This window comes from Chiloscyllium punctatum, chromosome 20 (assembly GCF_047496795.1).
Source record: "Chiloscyllium punctatum isolate Juve2018m chromosome 20, sChiPun1.3, whole genome shotgun sequence".
In the NCBI taxonomy this organism is placed as follows: domain Eukaryota; kingdom Metazoa; phylum Chordata; class Chondrichthyes; order Orectolobiformes; family Hemiscylliidae; genus Chiloscyllium; species Chiloscyllium punctatum.
Window position 1 is genome coordinate 86,311,138 of NC_092758.1, and position 23,034 is coordinate 86,334,171.

Consider the following 23,034-nt stretch of genomic DNA (forward strand, 5'->3'; position numbering starts at 1 on the left):
AAACTGGATGATGCCAGTGATTATTTAAAAAAGACTATACCAATTGCTTGAATTGACAGGCCAGCTGATATAGGTGTATAGCATTTGTTAACATTTCCTGACGGACTATTGTCATTTTATTATAAAAGCTTGTCTGAGTTTCAAAGTTATAATGTCATCAGGGATTTCTGACTCTGACAGGTTAAACACTATTTTTAAAATTAGCTGCTTTTGACGCGAGTGATAAATTCAAGTTTGTTTGATTTCACCTTAAAAGGTATGAGAGGGACTTCACAGATGGCAATTTCCTTGACTACCAAGACAAAGTGATTGCTCTTTTTATTTTTTCTTCATTACTCTTATTTCAGCTGTACATGACCCCTGCCAACGGTGAATGCTCAGCAGGTTGTCAAGGATAGCGTAAGGAGTCATGGGGGTGTGAGTGAAGTTCATCACAAGGAGGCAGTAAGGAATCAGGCAATGGGGTGAATGAGTAGTGAAGGCTAGAGTTCCTAACTGCACTTTTACAACTGGGGCAAGAATGCAGAGTAGCATGGGTGGGCCTTTTAGCCAGACTGCCTTGACATTCTCCCACTCCTTTGGCCTCTGGGTTTGTTTCTCCAAATGATGGGCCTGACCCCATCTTGTACCTATCTACAGGATGCAAATAGATTGGATGGGCTTTAAATTGAGGTGGTTGAGAGATTTCCTGACTTGAGCTACCTGCCTCAATAACAACGTTGAAGAGTGTGGCGCTGCAAAAGCACAGCAGGTCAGGTAGCATCGAGAAGCAGAAGAATCGACGTTTCGAGCATAAGTCCTTCATCGGGAATGTGGCTTTTCCAGCGCCACCCTTTTTGACTCTGACTTCGCCGACATCTGCGGTCCTCATTTTTGCTCAGTAACAACAATCCAAAACTAATGCTTATTCAGGCAAATACTCTTGAGAATTCACCACAAAATTCTGTACTAATATCACTCAGATACATCTCAGTGTGCACAGAAGAGCACCTGATATTTCTATGGTGAATATTCAAGAGTTAAGGTCATTAGATTTTATTGACTTTGACTAAGACAATGGACATGTTAAGAAGTTGTGAGCTCACACTCCACACTCTCTTAATTTCAACTTTCCAATTAAACCAGAGATCTGTGGTAAGAAAAGCTAAATCAATGCAGATCCACAAAGGTTAAAAATATGAATTTTATTGGGCATTTACTGATTATATTTATTATTGCGCTGGATCATTGGCTCCTATCCAGTGTAAACAAAGCTGCCTTGGGCTTTGGTTATTGATGCAGCAGACCAGACAAGAGCGTGACATTTTTATTTCTGAACCTAGTGTACGAGACTGTAGAAAGTTCATGGGAGCTTAGTCATCGTCTCTGCCCAGAAATAACACTTCAAAAGACGCAATCATTCAACCATAAACCCCCAATAAAATCAACTTAATTTCCTGGGAGATTTTCAGATACTATCAACTTTCAGAGTTTCATTTTCTGCTCCAGGCAATGAAGAAAGCATTTGAAAAGATAGCAGATCTGTAAAATCTAACACGGCAGCCAAAGACATGAATCTGTCACCATCTCTCCGACAATGAGATATTTTTGAAACTGCAAGTCTTGAGTGCTGCTTAACCTTGTTAGGTTAACACAATACAATTTTAACATACTCCCAATGCATTATTATGAATGATCACAAGGGCTTCACTTTGTCATTGCATCAAAGCTGACAACCAACTGTTTTGTTTGCAATTAAAAAATCCCCCCATTTGCTGAACATTCTTTTTTTTGAAACAACAGGGACAATTTTCAATTAACATTTTCCTTCCCATAAATAATATAGCAGGCTCTCAATGATTCCACAATTCTCTTTAGAAATGCAAAACAGGACTGACTGATTAGTGAGTCAACTCTTATGCTGTGTGCCAATTGCATTATAAAACCCAGGAAGGTTCCAGGCACATTTGGGTCACTTTCTCTAGCTAGTACCTCACCATGGTGTTGAGGTGCTGGTTTTGGATTGGGGTGGACAAAGGCAGACATCGCACAACACCAGGTTACAGTCCAACAGGTCACTTTACCTGATGAAGGAACAGAGCTCCAAAAGCTTGTGATTTCAAATAAACCTATTGGACAAATACCTCACCAGTTACCTCTTAAACATGCCAACATCTTCACTGCCTAGCTGAGTATCTGGTTCCATAGATCTACTACTCTCAAAGTAAATTGAAACACTTAAATTTTTCCACTCAGCATGAGTTCACTAATTGTGAAGTTTGTCAATACCTCGAAGGTATCATTACAGGTCAAAGTAATCTTTAATGTTTCAATGGGAACCAGCTCAATGGGAACCAGCTCAGAATCTTCCCTTCCCCATTGTATGAGTACTCTCAGATTCTACCTCAACACCCTCACCAAATGCAAATAGCCAAAGTGCCCAATCCAAGTCATCAAGTTAGCATTGTACCTTTTGTCCCCACTTTATTTATTGTGCCACGTCTCATAGTAACTTTTACAACATTTTAAACCTTCAAATCCACACTTTCCTGACAACTCTGTAATAAGACATCTGAACAAATCCTATCAAGGCTGAATTATACAGGGTGGCATGCTCTCCACCTCCTTACCTAAGATGTCAAGGGAGCCACTCTCAAAATCCCAGGGGAGAAATGCCTGCCCAGCAAGACTCTAGTGACCATTTGGCTGTTCACAGAATCCCTACAGTGTGGAAGCAGGCCATTCAGCCCATCAAATCCACACCAACCCTCCAAAGAACCCACCCAGACTCCTATCCCTGTAATCTTGCATTTCCCACGGCTAATCCATCTAACCTACACATCGCAGAACAGTATTGGCAAATTACCATCGCCAATTCACCTAACCTGCACAACTTTGGACTGTGGGAAGAAACCTGACCACCCAGAGGAAAGCCACGCAGCGACAGGGAGAACGTACAAACTCTACACAGACAGTCACCCAAGGGTGCGATTAAACATGAGTCTCTAATACTGAGCAATGTTAACCACTGTGCCATCGTGCCACACAGACATTGGCGCAGTAGTTGGCGTTGATGGGCTGCACGTAGGAAGTCCAAGGACAAGAAGTCCCACTTCCTCTGGGAGAAGCTCCTCAGGGGTGGGGTGTACTTGATGTATCGGTAGCACCAGCAGGACTGTGGGCACTGGATGTGGCTGCTAAATCACAATAGTTCGGAACTTTGAGTGTTCAGGAGCCGTGTGGCTTCTATTCTTTGCAAGTGAACTGTAAGATAGGTTATCCTTTAAATTCCCAGCTATGAAGCACAGAGATTACGGTCCATAGACCTAAAATCAAATCTCTCTCAGTTGATGATATAAATGAGCACCTGAATCCATGCTTCTCCCCCTCAGTGAGGCGACAGGTTCCTCCATTTTGGCATGCGTGGTTGATGCAGGCGTTGATGGGAACACCACAATCCTGGCCCTGTGAGAACAGAAGGATCGGAGAAATCACTGATGTCCTATGAAAAGGAGTACAATTCCCCAACCTACAATAATGCATGTGCAGCCTTCCAGAGCTGCATAGTATCCCATAACTTTGCCAATTTCTTCCATTCCCACAGTGAAAATGGTGATGTACATCAGGATTTGGTTCAACAAGTAGCTACAAGACTTGGTACCAAAACCAAGTGGTCCATTTCCAATTCTGAGCCTGGACAGAATTAGTAAGGGACCCATGTATTTTGGCCATCAAGCATAAGGTTTAAGCTGAATTAATTTGCATTTTTATAACAGGGACTACTGAAAGCAATGTTAAACTGGACACAGGATGATTCACACACACACACACACACACACACACACACAAAAAGGCTGGCAGAGTTCACAGAATCCCTGCAGTGCAGACAGAGACTACGCGGCCCATCACCAACACTTCAATCAGCATCCTGCCCAGACTCACGCCCCTACCCTATCCCCATAGCCCTGCATTTCCCATGGCTAATCCACCTAACCTGCATATCATTGGAATATTGGACAAAAACCAGAGCACCTAGAGGAAACCCACACAGACATGGGGAGAACAGGTAAACTCCACACAGTCACCTGAAGGTGGAATCAAACTCAGGTCTCTGGTGTTGCAATGCAGCAGCTATCGTGTCGCTCTACTGTTCCTACTAAAACTACTGAAGCTTATACAAAAAGTAAACTCTCTGGTTGAAAATGGCTAGGCCTTGGAACTCAAATATGCACAAACATGAGCAGAGGAAGGACACCTTTAGAATCGCAAAAGGTCTGAGTGTGACCCTTCAACACCAAGTGCTAGCAGAAGAAACTCAATGAGACACAGATTAGAGAGTGGTAGAGAGCAATGTACCATCTTCTCACAAGGGAAATCCACCTGATAAACGACAGCGATCTTCTGTCTCAGATGGCTCTTCAGGATTCAGTTAGCTGAGATTGGAGTCACCCCAACCCAGTTCCCAGCAGATGGAAGATGAATAAATCAATTAAAACAATGAATGGAAGATGCTGAAGATCTGAAACTAAAACAGCAATTGCTAGAGGAACTCAGCAGGGCTGAGCAACTTGAAGTGCTGAAGAAAGGTCGCTGGACTTCAAACATTAACTCTGCTCTTTCTCCACAAATGCTGCTGGACCTGCTGAGTTTCTCCAGCACTTTGCTTTCATTTCAGATGAGAGATGAAAATGTGCACTATTTATCCGATCAGTTGAAGAGCTCACGAGTGCAATTGTGCAATAAACTGTATTCACCCTTTTATAGGCAATGATGCTCTGACTGTAGGTTCAGGCAAACTCTTCCATTTCAAATGCAACTAAAGTTAATTATAAAACAAAATTAAGCCATTTAGGCCCTAATTTCTGGAACTTTCACTATGAACCCTCAATCTTGCTGTCTCTCTTCCCAGCTTTATAAACCTCCTCAAAACAACCTCTCTCACCACCCTTCTCCCCAAACCCCCGAAACACATTTTTTTTCCATAGATTTCTTACAGTCTGGAAACAGGCTACTTGGCCCATCAAGTCCAAACCGACCCTCTGAAGAACATCCCACCCAGACCGAGCCCCCCTAACCTATCACTGTACACCCTGTTTTGAGTAGAAGGTAGCACATCAGCTTTCTCTGTCTGAACAGGGAAGGGGATTATAACTAGTTCAAAGGCTGCAAGACTGGAAGGTGAGGGCAGTATGCCCATGAAGAAGTTCATTGTGCAATATAATGTGGCATGATGGCTCAGTAGTTGGCACTGCTGCCTCACAGCGCCAGGGACCGGGTTTGATTCCACCCTGAGGTGACTGTGTGGAGTTTGCATGTTTTCCCTTAGTCTGTGTGGGTTTCCATTGGGTGCTTCCGTTTCCTCCCACAGTCTACAGATGTGCAGGTTAGACCGGATTGGCCATGCTAAATTGCCCCATAGTGTCCAGGGATGTGCAGGCTTGGTGGATTAGCCATGGGAAATGCAGGGTTACAGGGATAGGGTATATGGGCGTTGGGGCTGGGTGGGATGCTCTTTGGGGGGGTTGGTGTCGACCTGATGGGCCGATTGGCTTGATTCCACACTGTAGAGATTCTATGATAATCATTGTAGTTTGGTAAGCTTGTCCAGTCGGTATCTGAACCATACAGAGTTGGACAGTCTTGAGTTTCATCTTCAAATTGCTACCCATTGACACCTGGTGGATGTGCTTGTGTGTAAAAGGAAGAAATGGGAACAAATCATCAACTGTCTCATTGCAAGTTTAACAAGATGTGGGGGCAGGTGACCTGGTCAAACACTTAGGCTTTAAAGAGCATTTTAGAAGGGAAAGATGGGCAGAGAGGTTTAGCGAAGGAATACCAAAGCTTAGGGTTAGATAAAGACTTGGTGAGCAATAGTGGAGGGATGAAAGTTGAGGATGTTGGAGTGACCAGAACTGGCAGAATGCAGATACCTCAGAAAGTTGTAGGACTGAAGGTGATACTGGTCTAGGGAGGGCAAAGCCACAGATTTGGAAAAAAAAATGAGCATTTTAAAATTGGATCCAAACTTTAACTAGGAGTTAACGGAAACCAGCCAAGCACAGGCATTACAAATGAACAGGTCTTGACATACAGAGCAAGAGAATGACTGCAGGTTTAGGGAGGGCAGTAAATTGGAATAGGTGAATCTAGAGGTAATAATAAGTGTGGATGAGAGTTTCAGCAGCAGGGAAGTCGATGCAAGGACAGAATCTGACAAGTTTATCAATGTGGAAATAGACTGTCTTGTTGAGAGCATCGATAGTCCAAGTTGGGGTCAAATATGTCACTACTTGTGAACTTTCTCCCCTGTTATTAAACGATCTGTGGACAGTCACTGTTGAGTGTGTTACTATGATAGCAGACAATGACGATGTTTATGCAATCACCGTCCACGGATAAATCACTGAAGCGTTAGCAGAACAATCCCCTCAGGAGGGATTCAAAAACTGACATGAAAATAGAAGCATCAAGGGAAACTTTGAGGTTATAAACGAGCCATTAAAATCACTCTTGCATAGCCAAATGACAAAACATGTCTTAATCCAATAGCATGCAACGTACCCACTCAAAACACTATTTCTTCCAATTACATCGCATTCCAAACAAGAAAGGCTCTATCAAACCAGAGAAAACAAAAGCACTAAGGGCCAAATTGAACCATATCATGAAAGCTTAGGAAATGGATAACAGATGTAGAGAGATGTCTTTTTATGAATGCAGCAGAAAACTTGTGGTGTTATTGTTAATTTTGGATCTGGGAGTAGGGGCATGTTAGAAGATTTTATCTTCCATGTGCCAAATACTGGAGCTGATGGAAGAGAGTTTTAGGGTTAAAATTCTCCAAACCAGGAATTAAACTCCATTTTGTGCTCATGGCAATGTTTTTAGTAAAGATAACTAAAAGAACAATCTTACCATTTTTATCCACTCTCCCAACCACATTCTTACCTTAAACCCATAGGGACAGGTACATCTGAAGAACTCAGTGGGGTCACTGTTACAGGTCCCATTGTTTTTGCAAGGACTGGACAGGCAGGGGTTACATTTGGCTAAGACAGCAATGTTCAGGGGATCTGAAAGGATACAAGAAACAGATCTTATTGCAGCTTAAGATTACAAGATTACTCCTGCTATCCAGGAACCCCAAAGCATAACGATTCTGTATTTCCCAAGCAACACAAGCCCTGCACTTTTTACAGGAGGGTGTTCAAGAGATTTGAGGAGAAAAAAACATACACAAAGGACATTGGGGTGGCACAGTGGTTTGCACTGCTACCTCATAGCACCAGGGACCCAGGTTTGATTCTAGCCTCAGTTGACCGGCTGCATGGATTTTTCAGATTCTCACTGTGTCAGCGTGGGTTTGCTCTTCCACCCACAATCTAAAGGTGTGCAGGTTAGGATGGACTGGCCATGCTAAATTGCTCACAGCATCCAGGGATGGGCAGGCTAGGTGAACTGGCTGTGGAAAATTCAGGGTTAAAGGGATAGGGTGGGATGATGTTTGTGGGGGGCAATCTGGAATCGATGGACCGAGTAGCCTGTTTCCACATTGTCGGGTTTCTGTGACACCAAATTAAGATAGAGAGAGGGTTGTTGCTCAGACTGGAGGCCTGTGACTGCTGGTGTCCACAACGATCAATGGCTGGGACCACTGTTGCCTTTTATTTTATTCATTCACAGAGTGAGGGCAGTTTGAGAGTCTGCTGTCTGGAGTCATATATAGACCAGAACAGGTAGGGCTGGCAGTTTCCTTCCCTAAAGCACATTAGTGCAACAGATGGGCTTTTCCAAACATTTCCAGTTTTTTTTATTGAATTCAAATTCCATAATCTGCTGTGGTAGGATTTGAACCCAGGTCTCCAGAACATTACCTAGGTCTGTGGATTAGTAGTCTCATGACAATACCACTAGGCCATCACCTCCCCCCTTTATTTGCCAGTTATATAAACAATTTGGATGAGAATATAGGAGGCATAGCTAGTCATTTTGCGGATGACACCAAAATTGCTGGTATTGTGGACAGTGAAGAACGTAATGGGATCTTGATCAACTGGGCCAGTTGGACAAGGAATGGCAGATGGAGTTTAATTTAGGTAAATACGAGGTGTTTCATTTTGGTCAGACACCAGGGCAGGACTTACACAGTTAATGGTAGGGCAATGGGCAGGATGTTGAACAGAGAGACCTAGGGGTGCAGGTGCATAGTTCCTTGAAAGTGGGGTTACTGGTAGACAAGGTAGTGAAGAAGGCACTTGGTACACTTGCTCCCCACCAACCCACCCTCCTCTGCAAGAGGGGCAAAACCTGCGCCCACACATCTCCCCTCACCTCCGTCCAAGGCCCCAAATGATCCTTCCACATCCGATAGAGGTTTACCTATACTTCCACACACTCCGTCTATACGTCTATTGCTCTCGATGTGGTCTCCTCTACATTGGGGCGACACAATACCAACTTGTGGAACATCTCTGGGACACATGCACTAAACAGCCCTATCACCCCGTGGCTGAACACTTTAACTCCCCCTCCCACTCCACCAAGGACATGCAGGTCCTGGGCCTCCTCCATCGCCAAACTCTAACCACCCAATGCCTGGAGGAAGAATGCCTCATCTTCCACCTTGGGACCCTCCAACCACACGGGAGCAATGTAGATTTCACCAGTTTCCCCATTTCCCCTCCCCCCACCTTATCCCAGATACAACCTTCCAACCCGGCACCATCCTTTTGAACTTTCCTACCTGTCCATCTTCCTTCCCACCTTTCCGCTCCATCCTCCTCTCCGCCCTATCACTTTCACCCCACCTTTATTTACCTATCACACTCTCAGCCATCTTCCCCCCAGCCCCACCCATCCCCTCATTTATCTCTCAGCCCCCTTAGGCTACCTGTAATTCCTGATGAAGAGTTTTTGCTCGAAATATTGATTCTCCTGCTCCTCGGATGCTGTCTGACTGGCTGTGCTTTTCCAGCACCACGCTCTTTGACTGTTACCGAGACTGGAGGATTGAGTTATAAGGAGAGGCTGGATAGGCTGGGATTTTTTTCCCTGGAGTGTAGGAGGCTGAGGGGTGACCTTATAAAGTTTTATAAAATCATGAGGGCTTAGATAAGGTGAATAGCCAAGGTCATTTTCCCAAGGTAGGGGAGTCCAAATCTAGGTGGGAGAGATTGAAGGTGTGAGAGGAAAGATTTAAAAGGGACCTGAGGGCAACCTTTTCATACAGAGGGTGATGTATGTGTGGAACGAGCTGCCAGAGGAAGTGGTAGAGGCAGGTACAATTACGACATTCAAAAGACAATTGGTCAGGTACGTGGATAGGAAAGGTTCAGAGAGATAAGGGCCAAATGTAGCCAAATGGGACTAGTTCAGTTTCGGATATCTGGTCAGCATAGACGAGTTGGGCCCAAGGGCCTGTTTCCCTGCTGTACGACATTGTTTAGTTCAAGCTGATTGGCTTGTGGCAGCAGATGAGCCTACCTCGATTTCTTTAGGAACAGTAGCTAGGAAATACCATTGGTCCCCTTCCTTGAAGAGTTTTATTGGACACAATTCAGAGACAATTCATTGGATTGATTCCAGAAATCAGGGGTTTGTCTTATGAAGAGAAACTGAGCAGTTATGAGCTATACTCTCAGAAGTTTACAAGAATGAGAGGAAACCTAATTGAGATCTAATACAAGGTGCTAAAGGAGATCGACAAAGTACACATAGACATAGAGACAGAGTAGGTACAGGCATGAGGCAGCTTATTCCTCATTTGGGGCAATCTAATACGAGAGGTAGTAATTTTGAGATAAAGGGTAGCAGATTTAAACAAGAAATGAGGAGCAATTACGTCTCTCCAATTAATGGTAGACATCAGTGTGTGCTGGACGCTGGGAAATCGGGTAAATTGAAGGGGGAGAGAGACAGATTTTTAACAAATAATGGATTAAAGGGTCCTGAAGAATAGACAGGAAAGTGGAGTCGAAGCTGAGATCTGATCAACCACGATCGTATTAAATGGAGCAGCAGGCCTGAGTAGTTAAACCTGTTCCTGGTTCTTACGTTCACCTTTTTTTGAAGGGTGGGGATGGTGGGGGTGGGGGGGGGGGGGGGGGGGGCGGAGGTGTCAGCTGGCTCCATACACATCAGACTTTCCAGCTTGCACACTTCCTAATTCTATTCAATTGGCAAAAAACACTGGGTAGACTGCTGCTGGTGCAGAGCGTTATTGGGTGGGACCACAGATCGGAGAATTAAACACAGAGGCGATCTGATAATTCACTCTCCTGACTTCCTCATCATTAATTTTCATGAGTCAGGAATGACGCAAGTTGGACTGACTGACTCTCCTAGCTCTAGCGGAATCTGAAAAATGGACTCCTGGATGCGGCGCAAGTGCTTCTCTCCATAACGTTCCTCCTCAATTAGTAATTCCGACATGATGATGCATGAGGCTATTTCCAGACCCTTTTCTGTCGTTCGACACAACATACCTTTGCAGTGAAACTTGTTTGTAGGTGTTGTTAGAAGGAGTTTCTCGTTCATTTCCTCTGGTCCTGTGCAGCGAGCAATTCCTGGTTCCTTGTAGCCTGTCTTCACCCATTCAGATAGCCAGCGCAGGTTACAATCACAGTACAAAGGATTAGCCCCAAGGGCACTAGAAGCAGACAGAGAGAGGGATGAAAGCTTAGTGCATGTCCAATGGGTCAGATTAACCTCTCTTGCCAAGGCTCCACCCCCCACACCCCCCCAGGAAGAACAACAACCAACATTTTCCTGACTTTAACAAGTGCACTATGCAGAGATCCATTTCATTTTTAAACAGTCTACTAGTCAAACATACCAGTGCCAATAACCAACCCACTGCTGCTCAACTGTATCACTCAGTGAGCTGAAGATGTGCAGGGCCAGATCTAACTATATTGGCAGCACGGTCACTCAGTGGTTAGCACTGCTGACTCACAGCGCCAGGGACCTGGGTTCAATTCCACCCTTGGGGACTGTCTGTGTGGAGTTTGCATGCTCCCCCTCTGAGTGGCACCCTCTGAGTGGGTTTCCTCTGTGTGTTTCAGTTTCCTCCCCAAGTCCAAAGATTTGAAGCGTAGGGTGGATTGGCCATGGGGAATTGCCCCATAGTGTCCATGGAGGTGCAATCTGGGTGAGTTAGCCCTGGGAAAGGTGGGGTTACAGGGATAGAGTGAGATGCTGTCGGAGGGTTGGTGTGGACTTGATGGGCCAATGGCCTGTTTCCAGAATGTAGGAATTCCATGCTTGTGATTATGATACTGGGCTAGCAATGCAGAGAGCTGGAATATGATCTGGAGACATGATTTTACATTCAATCAAATCAGCTTGACAGTTTACACTAACTCTTGAGTAAAAAGTTGGCATGAGTAAAAGTGACCATGATACAATGGGACTGTTAATAAAAAATAACCCATCTCATTACTAATATCCTTCAGGGAGGAAACCTTTACCTGTTTTAGACTCCAGAACCACCGCAATGCCTAACAGCTGTGATGCTGGAAAAACACAGCGCTCTGTGAGTAGGCACTTCAGAGAACATCTCCGGGACACCCTCACCAACCAACCCCACCGCCCTGTGGCTGAACACTTCAACTCCCCCTCCCACTCTGCCAAGGACATGCAGGTCCTAGGCTCCTGCATTGCCACTCCCTTACCACCCGGCGCCTGGAGGAAGAATGCTTCATCTTCTGCCTTGGGACCCTCTAACCCCAGGGCATCAATGTTGATTTCACCAGTCTCCGCATTTCCCCTCTACCCATCTTATCCCAGATCCAACCTTCCAAGTCGGCACCACCCTCATGACCTATCCTACCTGTCCATCTTCCTTCTCACCTATCTGCTCCACTCTCCTCTCTGACCTATCACACTCTCAGCTACCTTTCCCCCAGCCCCAACCCCCTCCCATTTATCTCTCCATGCCCTAGGCTCCCAGCTTCATGCCTGATGAAGGGCTTTTGCCTGAAACGTCGACTTTCCCGCTCCTCGGATGCTGCCTAACCGGCTGTGCTTTTCCAGCACCACACTCTCGATTCTAATCTCCAGCATCTGCAGTCCTCACTTTCGCCTAGTTCTTTGAAGTGGGCTAGCAGGACATTCAGTTGCAATGAAGGTAATGCATCACCATTTTCAGGGCAATTAAAGAGGGGCAATAACTGATGGCCTTATCAGCAACATTGATGTCCTGAGAATGAATTTTAACAAATCATTGAAGCCAATCTACAAGATGTTAAAAATTCCAAGTGGATGGAATAATACTCAGTGGCAGATTCAAGACTAAGTGCCCCTGGGAGATGGTCTCAGGAATTTGGACATGGTGATCAAATACTACAGAATAATCCCAAAGAAAATACCATTTAGCCTATCATACCCATGCATGGTCTTTAGTAAAGAAATTCAACCAATCCTACTTCCTTGATTATTTCTCAGTGCCCTGTTATTTGCTTTTTCCTTTCTGTATTTATTCCTCCTGACTTTTTGTCTCAAAGACGCTTAGTCTCAGCTACCAGAAATGAGATGCTGATATTCCATACTAAATTCCACCCAGTCCTTCCCTACAATGCACAGTTCATCTTCTGCCTGCACCAACCTTGATTAATCAAGGGTTGCAAGCCACAGTTTTATGCCGTGATTTTACTAAAGGGCAGCAGAAGACATGAGCCTTCAGTCTACCTCAGCCAGAATTGGGATTAAACCCCAGGCTATTGTCAACATTAGCAACCTGGCAATGAGGTCCTCCGCCCTGACAACACATCTTTAACCATGGATAAATTTAGACAACTCCCCAGCCACTGCAGCATGCAATTAAATTGGAAGTGGGGATAGAAATAAATGAACTCAGAGTCGAATTGTATTGACAACTATGCTCGCTGGGATTTCACATCGGAACAAGGAAGACAGAGGAGAATCATTATCTAATTTTGAGCTTGATTTAAACCAAAGGGGGTCAGAAGTGAAATGGCAGTATCCCACTGCACCCATCAGTTTTGTAAAATGGTCTCTCAAAAGAATACAGAAAGCAGATTATGGAAAACACAAGTTTAAAAAATGTGTAATTTGGCATCTTCATTACTGATAGTGCTACGAACTATGCACGATATAACTCAACAGAGACTCTCGTTTAATAAGCAAATGATAATGCAAAGCATGCAGTGTAAATCCTCTTAACTAAAACCATTAAACCAGCAAATGGAGAACATTAGCACAATAATTCCTGATGAATACATTAATTTCAACCAGTCCCTTCATCCCTTAATTCTTTTTATGCCAACAGTATGTACCTGGTCAACTACACGTAAAAGTTTAGTTTTACTCATAACCAAGTTGAAAGAAATGCCTGTTTGTTTCTGATTCTGTTTATCAAAGCCTTTTGTTTTATTTCAAGTTAATGCACAAATTGTATCATCCCTTTAATGGAGTCCAGAAGTGTCTGGCTATTTTGTTATTCTGTTCAAGGTATATTGCAAAGTGCTTCATCATCGCAACGACAGGTCAAACAGCAATACCTTTTCACTGCCGCTGCACTGTTATTCTTAAGGAGGCAAAAGGTTGAGTGAAATCTATGAAGTAGTCCAGCAGACAAAAAGTTCAGCTCATTAATAACAACTCCCTCTCCAGCTAAGTCATTCAGTCATCCAGAGGAAATTAATAGCTCAATCACTTAGCAGATTGAGGTCCATTCTGTAGTATGGAAAGTTAAAGAAAACTTATTTTAATGAACTATTATTATACACCGGTGAGAGTTTGGTAAAATAATATTTGTTTAACTGTTAAACTATGAAGAAAACCATGATCATTAGACTCTCAAAATGTGGGGCGAGGGTTAGCTGCTAGCTCAGGCTAATGGAATGAAAATCTTCATTCTCTACTGGTGGTAAGGTGTTTTACTCAAGATAGCAGTATTGCCGCTAGGCTAGTCATCCAGAGACCCACATAATGTTCTGGGGCTTGGGTTCAAATCCCACCATGGCAGATGGTGGATTACTAATTTTACAAATATTTGTAGCACTGACCATGAAAGAGTGATCGTAAAATCCCTTTGGCTTCACAAAAATCCTTTAGGGAAGGAAATCTGCTGTCCTAACCAAGTCTGGCCTACATGTGACTCCAGACCCACTCACTGTAAAATGCCCTTGAAGGAACACTGCTCCTTCAATAAGAGCAGTGCTTTGAAAGCTAGTCCTTCCAAATAAACCTGTTGGACTATAACCTGGTGTTGTGTGATCTTTAACTTTGTACACTCCAGTCCAGTGTCAGCATCTCCAAATAATGACTATTGGGTCTTCGGGTCTTAACCACCTTGAATCTTTTCAAGACACCCAACACCACCTCCTCCTTAATACCAACATGGCAGAATATCAACATGTTTCCCCAAACCTTATCATCATCCACGTCCTTCTCCTTGGTGAATACTTATACAAATTACTCAGTAAAGATGTCACCCACTTCTTCTGGCTCCTCGCACAAATTCCCTCCTTTATCCTTGAGTGAACCCACCCCTTCACTAGCAACCCTCTTGCTCTCAATGTACGTATCCAATACCTTGGGATTCTCCTTAATCTTACTGGCCAAGAACATTTCATGGCATCTTTTAGCCCTCTTAATTACCTGTTTAAATTTTTTTCTGCTTCTGTTATATTCCTCAAGAACCTATCTGATTTCAGGTTTCCTAAGCTTTACATTTGCTTCCTTTCTCTTCTTAACTAAACTTTCAATATCTCTTATCATCCAGGGTTCCCGAATCTTACCATCCTTATCTTTCATAGGAGCAAGCTGGTCCTGAACTCTGATCAACTGGCCCACTTCTTTGGCCTTTGACCTGACAAAATGACCTCTTTCTGGTCACCTGTTCAGAGGCCTCCAGGTTTCATTGGACACATTGCCCAGGACAGCACTGGGCCCTCATAACATGGGCAAATGTCAGGCGATACTTTTGAATGTCTACTTATTTGACCTCTTGGTGAGGTCAATCTACCAACAAGTCCGACAGAGAGGAGGCAGTAATGTATTGGATATGTACTGTCTTGCCATTTTATCTGCTCATCTACAAAGCAAAGTTCTTTTATTCCAACTATTTAGATTAAATTTAAATCCCACCCCTGCATGATCAGTCCAATGATATAACCACTATGTGACTGAATCTTTCAGCCAATATGGGTACACTGGAGTAATGTTTGGGAATCAACTTGGCTCCAATTACATTATGCTTCCAAGGTAACATTGAAAAACTTTGTTATTATGATTGTTCAGCTAAGTGAAGGACAGATATAAATATGATGAAAGGTTGAGAAAAAGTTGCAAAGGTGTTTTGAAGCTTAATAGAAACAAGAAGTAGTTGTTTTTGTTTGACCTTTGACACAAAATGGCCATAGTCATCATCTGGGGTGTTTGACAGAGCTCTGTTGGGTGAATATGTGATGTTCAAGTGGATTTGCACCTGAATGTTCTGCTACATATAGCACAGTTCATCACCGAACAATTAACATGTATATCGTGACAACGGGATTCTGGAAATGCTCAAAACGTTTTTGACATGTTAACCCTAAACCTCCTAATTGAGCCCAAATGCAAGGGGACAAACTAATCAAACAAATGTGTGTATCACATTCTGCTCTCTCTCACTGACAGAAAGAGAGAAAGGACATCAAAAAAACAAAATGTTAATCTCTGTCTTTGGAATGGTCCAGACACTTGAATAATCTCATTACCAAAGTACAACAGAAACAACAAGGAAGACATTTAGATGTATGGCACCATTGCATCCCCATAGCCCCTCCATTTCCCATGGCTAGTCCCTCAGCTTGCACATCACTGGACACAGGGGCCAATTTAGCATGGCCAATCCACTGAACCTATACATGTTTGGACTGTGGGAGGAAACCAGAGCAAACCCAAGAAGAATGTGCAAACCCCACATACCCAAGGTTAGAATCAAACCCAGGTTCTTAGTACTGTGAGGCAGCAGTGCTAACCACTGAGCCACCAACTATATGGAGGTGTATCAAAAAGGTGTGTACTGGTTATAAAAATTGCAACAAAAAAATTGTACCTCTGCAACCAAATCATACAAAGAATATAGCAATATATGTTTTGGGGGTGATGGAATCTGCTATCTCCAAAACACTGACAATACTCAATAAAAACATCAGCAGAGAAAGTTAACTTTGAAAGAATTAAAATTCACAATGTAATTTTTGCAGCTCATTCGTGGGTCAAGTCACACTTTCTGCAAAACGAACAGTCTCAGCAACCATAGTAATGGGGCTCAGAAAAACCTGTTGTCAAAGTCTGTCTGGAACCGCTGAAAAGTGAGCCTCCATTTCACAAACTTATTTCCGTTAAGGCTGTGGCACATTACAAAGAATATCACAATGTAGTTCCCAAGGAGTACCCCTTTCAGAAATTAAAGTAATGTGAAAATCAACCAGGAACACAAACTGCATACAGATATTAAAGAATTCTGCTTTTAGCTTACTCATGACTGTATCACAGACTAATATTCACATTCTGCCAACTTTTATGCTGTCAGCTCGAGAAAAACCAGATCTGCAGTGGTAGTCCTGATAATAAAAACTCATAAACAGAAATAATTTAGAGATGAGTCTTGAAGATTTCAAGTTATGTGGCTGGGAATATTTCCTTTGACAGCTTGTTCCATTGTAGGAAGAAAGATTGTTGTTAGCTTCTCTTCAATACAATTCATCTTAGTAGCTTAGTCGCTAACTACCTTGTGTATTGTTATTGCTGGAGGGTACTCGGTACTTGTTCTTGTGAATTCCCACCAATTTATTAGTATACTCAATTTTCTTCTCAAGGATGTCTCTTTGAAGAAGATAAGTCCCCTTTTTTACTTACAGGTGAGAAAGTGACGACAGACCACTGAATGCTCCGTTAGGAATGGTGGAGATGTCATTACCATGTAGGGTCCTATTTTTTAAAAAAATCTGTTAAAATTACATCAATGACTTTACACAAAATCCAATGGAACAATGTTACACATTGGATACATTATTTTTAAAGTTAAATATTTATATTGCAAAGGTGAGCGAAGAACTTTTCAGATTATGTTTGACTATTTTGTAGTGCAGGACAACTCTGAAAGTGGTGCAGAATAACACCAGGCTCAGTCTACATGACCGATGTGAATTATACACAGGATCAGATGTAGCTTGGGTTGTCGCATACTCAGGATAATGCACAGGCTACAATATGACACACATCAAATAACACAGCTGTGTAATGCAAGGAATAGCCAAAGACACTAATACAGGGGTCCAGGGTACAACACAAAGAGTAACACACATTCTTATTCAACTATCAGATGTGGAAACAGTCAGGCTACAATCTGCTACAAGGCACTAACACATCATGAAGGTAAAATGACCTTGTACTAAGAGAGTAAACATGAGGGAAACATGAGGTAAACATCAGAGGGAATGTTAGGCAGTGGTATCAAAAATGAATTCTGCACCATCAGAATTCACTTCTCCTATAATTATATCTTGTTTGTCCTGCACGTTTCCAGGTCTCATTACATTATGAACTGAATTCAGTAATATTCAGTAATAATGCTGGTTCACTAATGTTCTTTGGGGATAGACCCTACCGCTCACACTTAGTCCAAATTGATCTAAACCATGAATGTTAAGAAGGAATGTAAAACATTGTCCAGAAACAATGCAGGACAAAATTAAGATGGTAATTCAGATTTGTGAGATGGAAACAGCATGTGGAAAGTGAGTGAATTGGAAGGGGTAAGCAGAGATAGAGAATGGGAGTATGGGCAGCAAGGTCTGAGATGGGAAGGAACTGGTCTTTGAGAGCCTGGGTTATTTTGCACTGACACTCCACACTGTGGAGCCAGGGTAAGGTCCACATTGGCAATTCCTCATCACTTCAAGTCACACAAAGTTTGTTTCAAGTAACGCTTTGCTAAGTACTTACAACAACCTCAGAGATTTCAGACCATCGAAAGCATGGACGGGAATGCACCTCAGTCGGTTATAGCTCAAAATTCTGACAAAACAAACATTAAGAATGAGTTAAGTTATGATCTGGGGACCAGAGCTTCCAAAAGTTTTAAAAAGAACCAGACACTACTAGGTTCTGACATATTATTCTTCATTCTTCAGTAATGATTAATGGGATTCTTATTTGGTGTCTGAAATATCTCTATTTTCGTCTAATGGCCTGGACCAAGTAACCAGCTGCAAGTAAAAGGCAGGGCAATTGCACTCCGGTAATGTTAATCCCTGGATAACATCAGCTTGAGTGCCTTCCTCCTACTCTCATGGAGGCTTAAGCTCACCTTACATCCAGCCTCAGCCTAAACCAGACTCTGAGTCTGAGGCTCACAAACAGAAAGCCAGTGCATTAATCCGATGTACCAGGTGGATTCTTGAAAAACAATTCGAGAGGCAAACTATTTACCTCGCATAGCTCTGTTGTTAAAGTAATTCGGTGCACTCATCCACAGCTATGAGCATTACTTATGCAAACATTTGTGGTAACAACAGTAACATGAATATCAAAGTAGCGCCCCATACACATTACTGTTGTTAGTAATAGCACAACTGATGGTATCAGGAGGCAAATTAATTGTATTAATAACATGCAGAGTAGCAACTCACACCACTGGGATCGATTGGATCACATGAACACACCAACAACTGAAGTCCGAATATTCAGACATTTGAAAGACAGAGAGGCTGGATCATATACTCACAGTGTTGAGAGCTGGGACATGTTGCTGAAGCTAGAATTGCTCAGCACACTGATACTGTTGTTGCTTAAATCTCTGCAAAAGCACAACATTAAATACAATCATTTATTGTATCCGATGAAAACAAGTCTGTGCACTCTCTTTTCTCAGAGGCAAACAATAGCATTGGATTTATCATAAACAAAATGCAAGGAGGTGTACTGAACATAATTTGATCATTACTGGCTTGTGGAGAAAGGAAAGTGATTGCACAGATAAGGTAACATTAATGTGCAGATGGATTAAGCAAGGAAGTGACGCACCATCAGTTACAAATTGCCACAATTTCCCAGCTGATGACCCTACCTCACTGCATCATGTGTTGTATTAGGAACGAATTGTTAACTAAATACTACATTCATTGCTCCAAAATGGCTGTGAGTAACAATTCACCAGCCACATGGAGAATAGCAAGAAATACACCTGATGAAGCTCCTGATCTGAAATGCAATAATTCAAACGTAGAACCGCAAGATGTAAAAACACACAATAATAACAGCGTGACCTCAACTCCCCCATTCTGTCTAAACTCCCATGGGATGATTATAAACATTCTGCAGAAAGTTAAGAGTTTGTATGTAACAATGCAAGTATTTTTAAACAAGTGATAATTAGTAGTGCATAATTCACTTGTCCAACCTAGAAAGGGTACATTCTAAGCTGCCATGTCTCATTCTCACATGTGTAAACTTCCTCCAGACTTTGATTTAAATTCTATTTTTCCTTCTGTTTTTCTTCTTCTCACTCTTTCACTTAATCCAATTGTTTTATTCCTTGCTTATTTTGACAAATTAAGGTAGAGAGAGTTCACAAAAGATTTACCAGAATGTTGCCAGGAATGGAGGGTTGGAATTATATGAAGAGGCTTGATAGGCTGGGAGCTCTTTCACTGGAGCATAGGAGGTTGAGAGGTGACCTTACAAAGGTTAATAAATTTTGAGGGGCATAGATAAGGTAGGAGAAAGTGAGGACAGCAGATGCTGGAGATCAGAGTCAAAAGTTGGTCAGGCAGCATCCAAGGAGCAGGAAAATCAATGTTGCGAGTGTAAGCCCTTCATCAGTAACCCTTATGCCCAAAATGTTGATTCTCCTGCTCCTCGGATGCTGCCTGACTCGCTGTGCTTTTCCAGCACCACACTCTCAACGGGCATAGGTAAGGTGAATGAGAAGGGTCTTTTCCCTGAGATTTCAAAACTAGGGGGCATATTTTAAGGTGAGAGGAGAAAGATTTAAAAAAGACATGAGGGCCAACCTTTTTATACAGTGAATGGCTTGTGTGTGGAATGAACTTCCAGAGGAAGTGGTGGATGTGGGTACGGTTACAACTTTTAAGAGACATTTGGATAAGTTCATGAATAAGAAATGTCTGGAGGGATATGGGCCAAGTACAGGCAGGTGGGACTAGTTTAGTTTGGGATTATGGTCGGCATGGACTGGTTGGACCAAAGGGTCTGTTTCCGTGCTGTGTGACTATGAGTTCAATTTACTTCATTTCCTTCTTTATCCTTCCTGTTTCTTTCTCAAATGTTAAATCCCTTTGTTTTAAAGAGACAGACTATCGGTTTCACTATTCAGTAAAGGTCTCAGATGAGCTCTTCTTAATCCATTTTTTAATAGAATTTTACAGGAAAGAAAGCTTTCAAGCTGGAAGTGTGCAGGAAAATGTTTAACTAACTCTTCAGGATACAATGCTCCAACAAGATTTGGGCCAATTCTTTTCCAACCACTGATCCTGCAAACAAGGTTTCATTCAAATTGTGAGGAGTTGACTGAGTAATAAAGCCTCAAAGGGTTTATACATTCCAGTGGTCCAGAAATGCACTTACCTTAAACATGCTGAAATAGGAAAAAAAAAGTGGAAAATATTACTTTTTTTCCCAGGTAGTGACCCAGCAATTAAGGTTAGACCATAGGGAAATTATGAAAGCCACAAGGGATAGGAGCTAAAGAGGTTTAGCCAGGGCAAACATTCACCAGCTCCCTACTAATTATGGAAACAGGAGAGTACAATCTCATGGGTAATGCGAAGCAACCTATTCCCTCCATCACTCAGCCAAGCACTGCACAATATTCAACATTAGGCCAACAAAAATGATCACCCCCACACTGCATATTCCCAATTACATCACCAGGGTGGAAGAGTTCCTCTGAGTAACAAAATCATGGACTGCTTGGACTGAAAGGTCTGTTTCTGCGTAGTATGGACCAATGGAGCTGACTCTTTATGAGTGCACTTATCACTCAGTTCTACATAGTCCACAGATGCAAATCTTCTCCTGTCTATCAGCTGGGGAGGGTTTCTGACTGCAACATGAATAATTCATTGCAACGACTGTAAATAAAACAGACCCTGTAATCCTGGATTACAGTTTTAATTAAAGGAACTAACAGGGTTATAATCAAAGCTTTATGTAGACAAGATTTTATTATCCACAATGTATAAGTTGCTCTCTAACCCTCTGCCTGGATTTTATTGGGATGTGATTTATTTTGAAGGTAACACAATGTCAGGTTTTCAGTGCTGTGGAATGCAATACATCTCCATTTCTTAGAATTTTTTTTATTCATTCACAGGATGAGGGCATTGCTGACTAAGCCAGCATTTATTGCCCAGCCCTAGCTGCCCTTAAACTGAATGGCTTGCTTGATTATTTCAGAGGGCAGTTGAGCGTAAACAACATTGCTGTGGGTGTGGTGTCACATGTAGGCCAGATCATGTAGCAGTTTCCTTCCATGAAGGACATTAGTGAACCAGATAGGTTTATCTGACAATCGCCAATGGTCATCATTAGACCCATAATTCCAGGTTTTTATTGAACTCAAACTCCATCATCTGCCATGGTGGACTTCAAACCCAGGTTCCCAGCACATTATCATGGTTTCTGGATTAACAGTGCATTGATAACAGCAGTAGGCCATCACCTCCCCTCTAATGGGCTAGATTTTTCTATTGGAGGAGAGCTTTGAGCAGTGAGATTGATGCCCATCTCGATCCTGCCTCCTTGACAATTGACAATCAGATAAGGAAGGACACCACTTCGACTGTGACAATCCATCTATCCTTGGATAAGCCAAAAAGAGATATGCACACGAATTCCTAGAAGCATAGCATTCCAACTGGAACTCTGTCAACAAACATATTGACTTGGATCCCATTTACCACCTCCTGAGAAAACAAACAGGAAATGACATCACCATAGGAAATGACGTCACCACAGGAAATGACATTACTAACCCAAGGAAACTCAAATGTATAAATAGAAAGTGGGTTATATTACCAGTGCTTCAATCAGAGGCTCATTGAAGATTTTACCTAGTATGGTGACAAAATGTCTGAAAATGAACCTCCTAGCTCAGCGAGCGAACCTACATCCAGGACAATCAGCTTTGAAGAGTCATTTTTGTGGGATTGGGGTCTTTATGCAGAGACAGATTTACCACCAACTTCATTCTCCTGCAGGTGGAAATGGAGGCAGAACATCCCAATCTGTCCCAAGCCAGCATCCATTACAATGGTGGCACAGTTGGCCACTGCAATGCACCTCTCTGTGCATGATCTTAAAAACACGGAAAGCATCTTCATCTCTGAAGAGTCAGAGTGAATGGAGAGCTCTAACTGATGTAGGACATGGTTAAGAGGAAGGCTGTTTATTGAAACCTTATTGCTGCTCTCCAGTATTTTGGCCCAAACGTTCACTTTTTTCATCATATCAAACAGTTTCAGCTCTGGTGGCTGCTGTTTCCAGTAAGCTGGAACTGGTCAGTTTCACAGAGCTCCAACCAACCTGCCCCAAAAAGTCAGCTTTTATTGAGCTTCCTAATCACCTCAACATTGTTAAAGTCACAAGGCGGGGCCCTTAATGTCCTCACACACCAGCCCCACCCACTCCCGTCCATCCACCCATGCTCATGAAGGTTAGCGGAGTCAGGAAGGGTAGACATAGACTGGCACACATTTGGTTGCTTCCCTGATTTAGGATGGGATAAGCTAAGCCCATTGTCAGCATCTCGTCTTCCCTGGTCTGTAGCTTTAGGCAGCTGCATTGTATAATTCCCCTGACATTGCTGTATTGAGCAAACCCAAGTGCCCTGGGTGTGATAGGATGGACAGGGTAGATAAGATGTCTCTATCTCCTTGCCACAACCATGATGGAGATTGTCAGTCAGATATGCCTTTGGGCAAAGGAAGAGGAGAAGGTGGAGAAGTACTCTTAATAATCTTGAGTGAATTTAACTGAAAGAGTTGCTTCATTCTGGTACATCTTTGGCCAGACTAG

At 42.8% G+C, this 23,034-nt stretch overlaps 1 protein-coding gene across 2 annotated transcripts in view; it reads right to left on the bottom strand.

Moving 5' to 3' along the window:
* The window catches only part of LOC140492241 (slit homolog 3 protein-like), a 670,939-nt gene that overhangs the window by 52,468 nt on the left and 595,437 nt on the right, over positions 1 to 23,034 (bottom strand). For both annotated transcript variants that reach the window (XM_072591156.1, XM_072591157.1), the window contains 6 exons: positions 18,722 to 18,793; positions 17,941 to 18,012; positions 16,852 to 16,923; positions 10,467 to 10,630; positions 6,931 to 7,055; positions 3,347 to 3,444 (listed from right to left, as the gene is read on the bottom strand). In XM_072591156.1, coding sequence (XP_072447257.1) covers positions 3,347 to 3,444; positions 6,931 to 7,055; positions 10,467 to 10,630; positions 16,852 to 16,923; positions 17,941 to 18,012; positions 18,722 to 18,793 — 603 coding nt within the window. The remainder of the gene's footprint in view (positions 1 to 3,346; positions 3,445 to 6,930; positions 7,056 to 10,466; positions 10,631 to 16,851; positions 16,924 to 17,940; positions 18,013 to 18,721; positions 18,794 to 23,034) is intronic.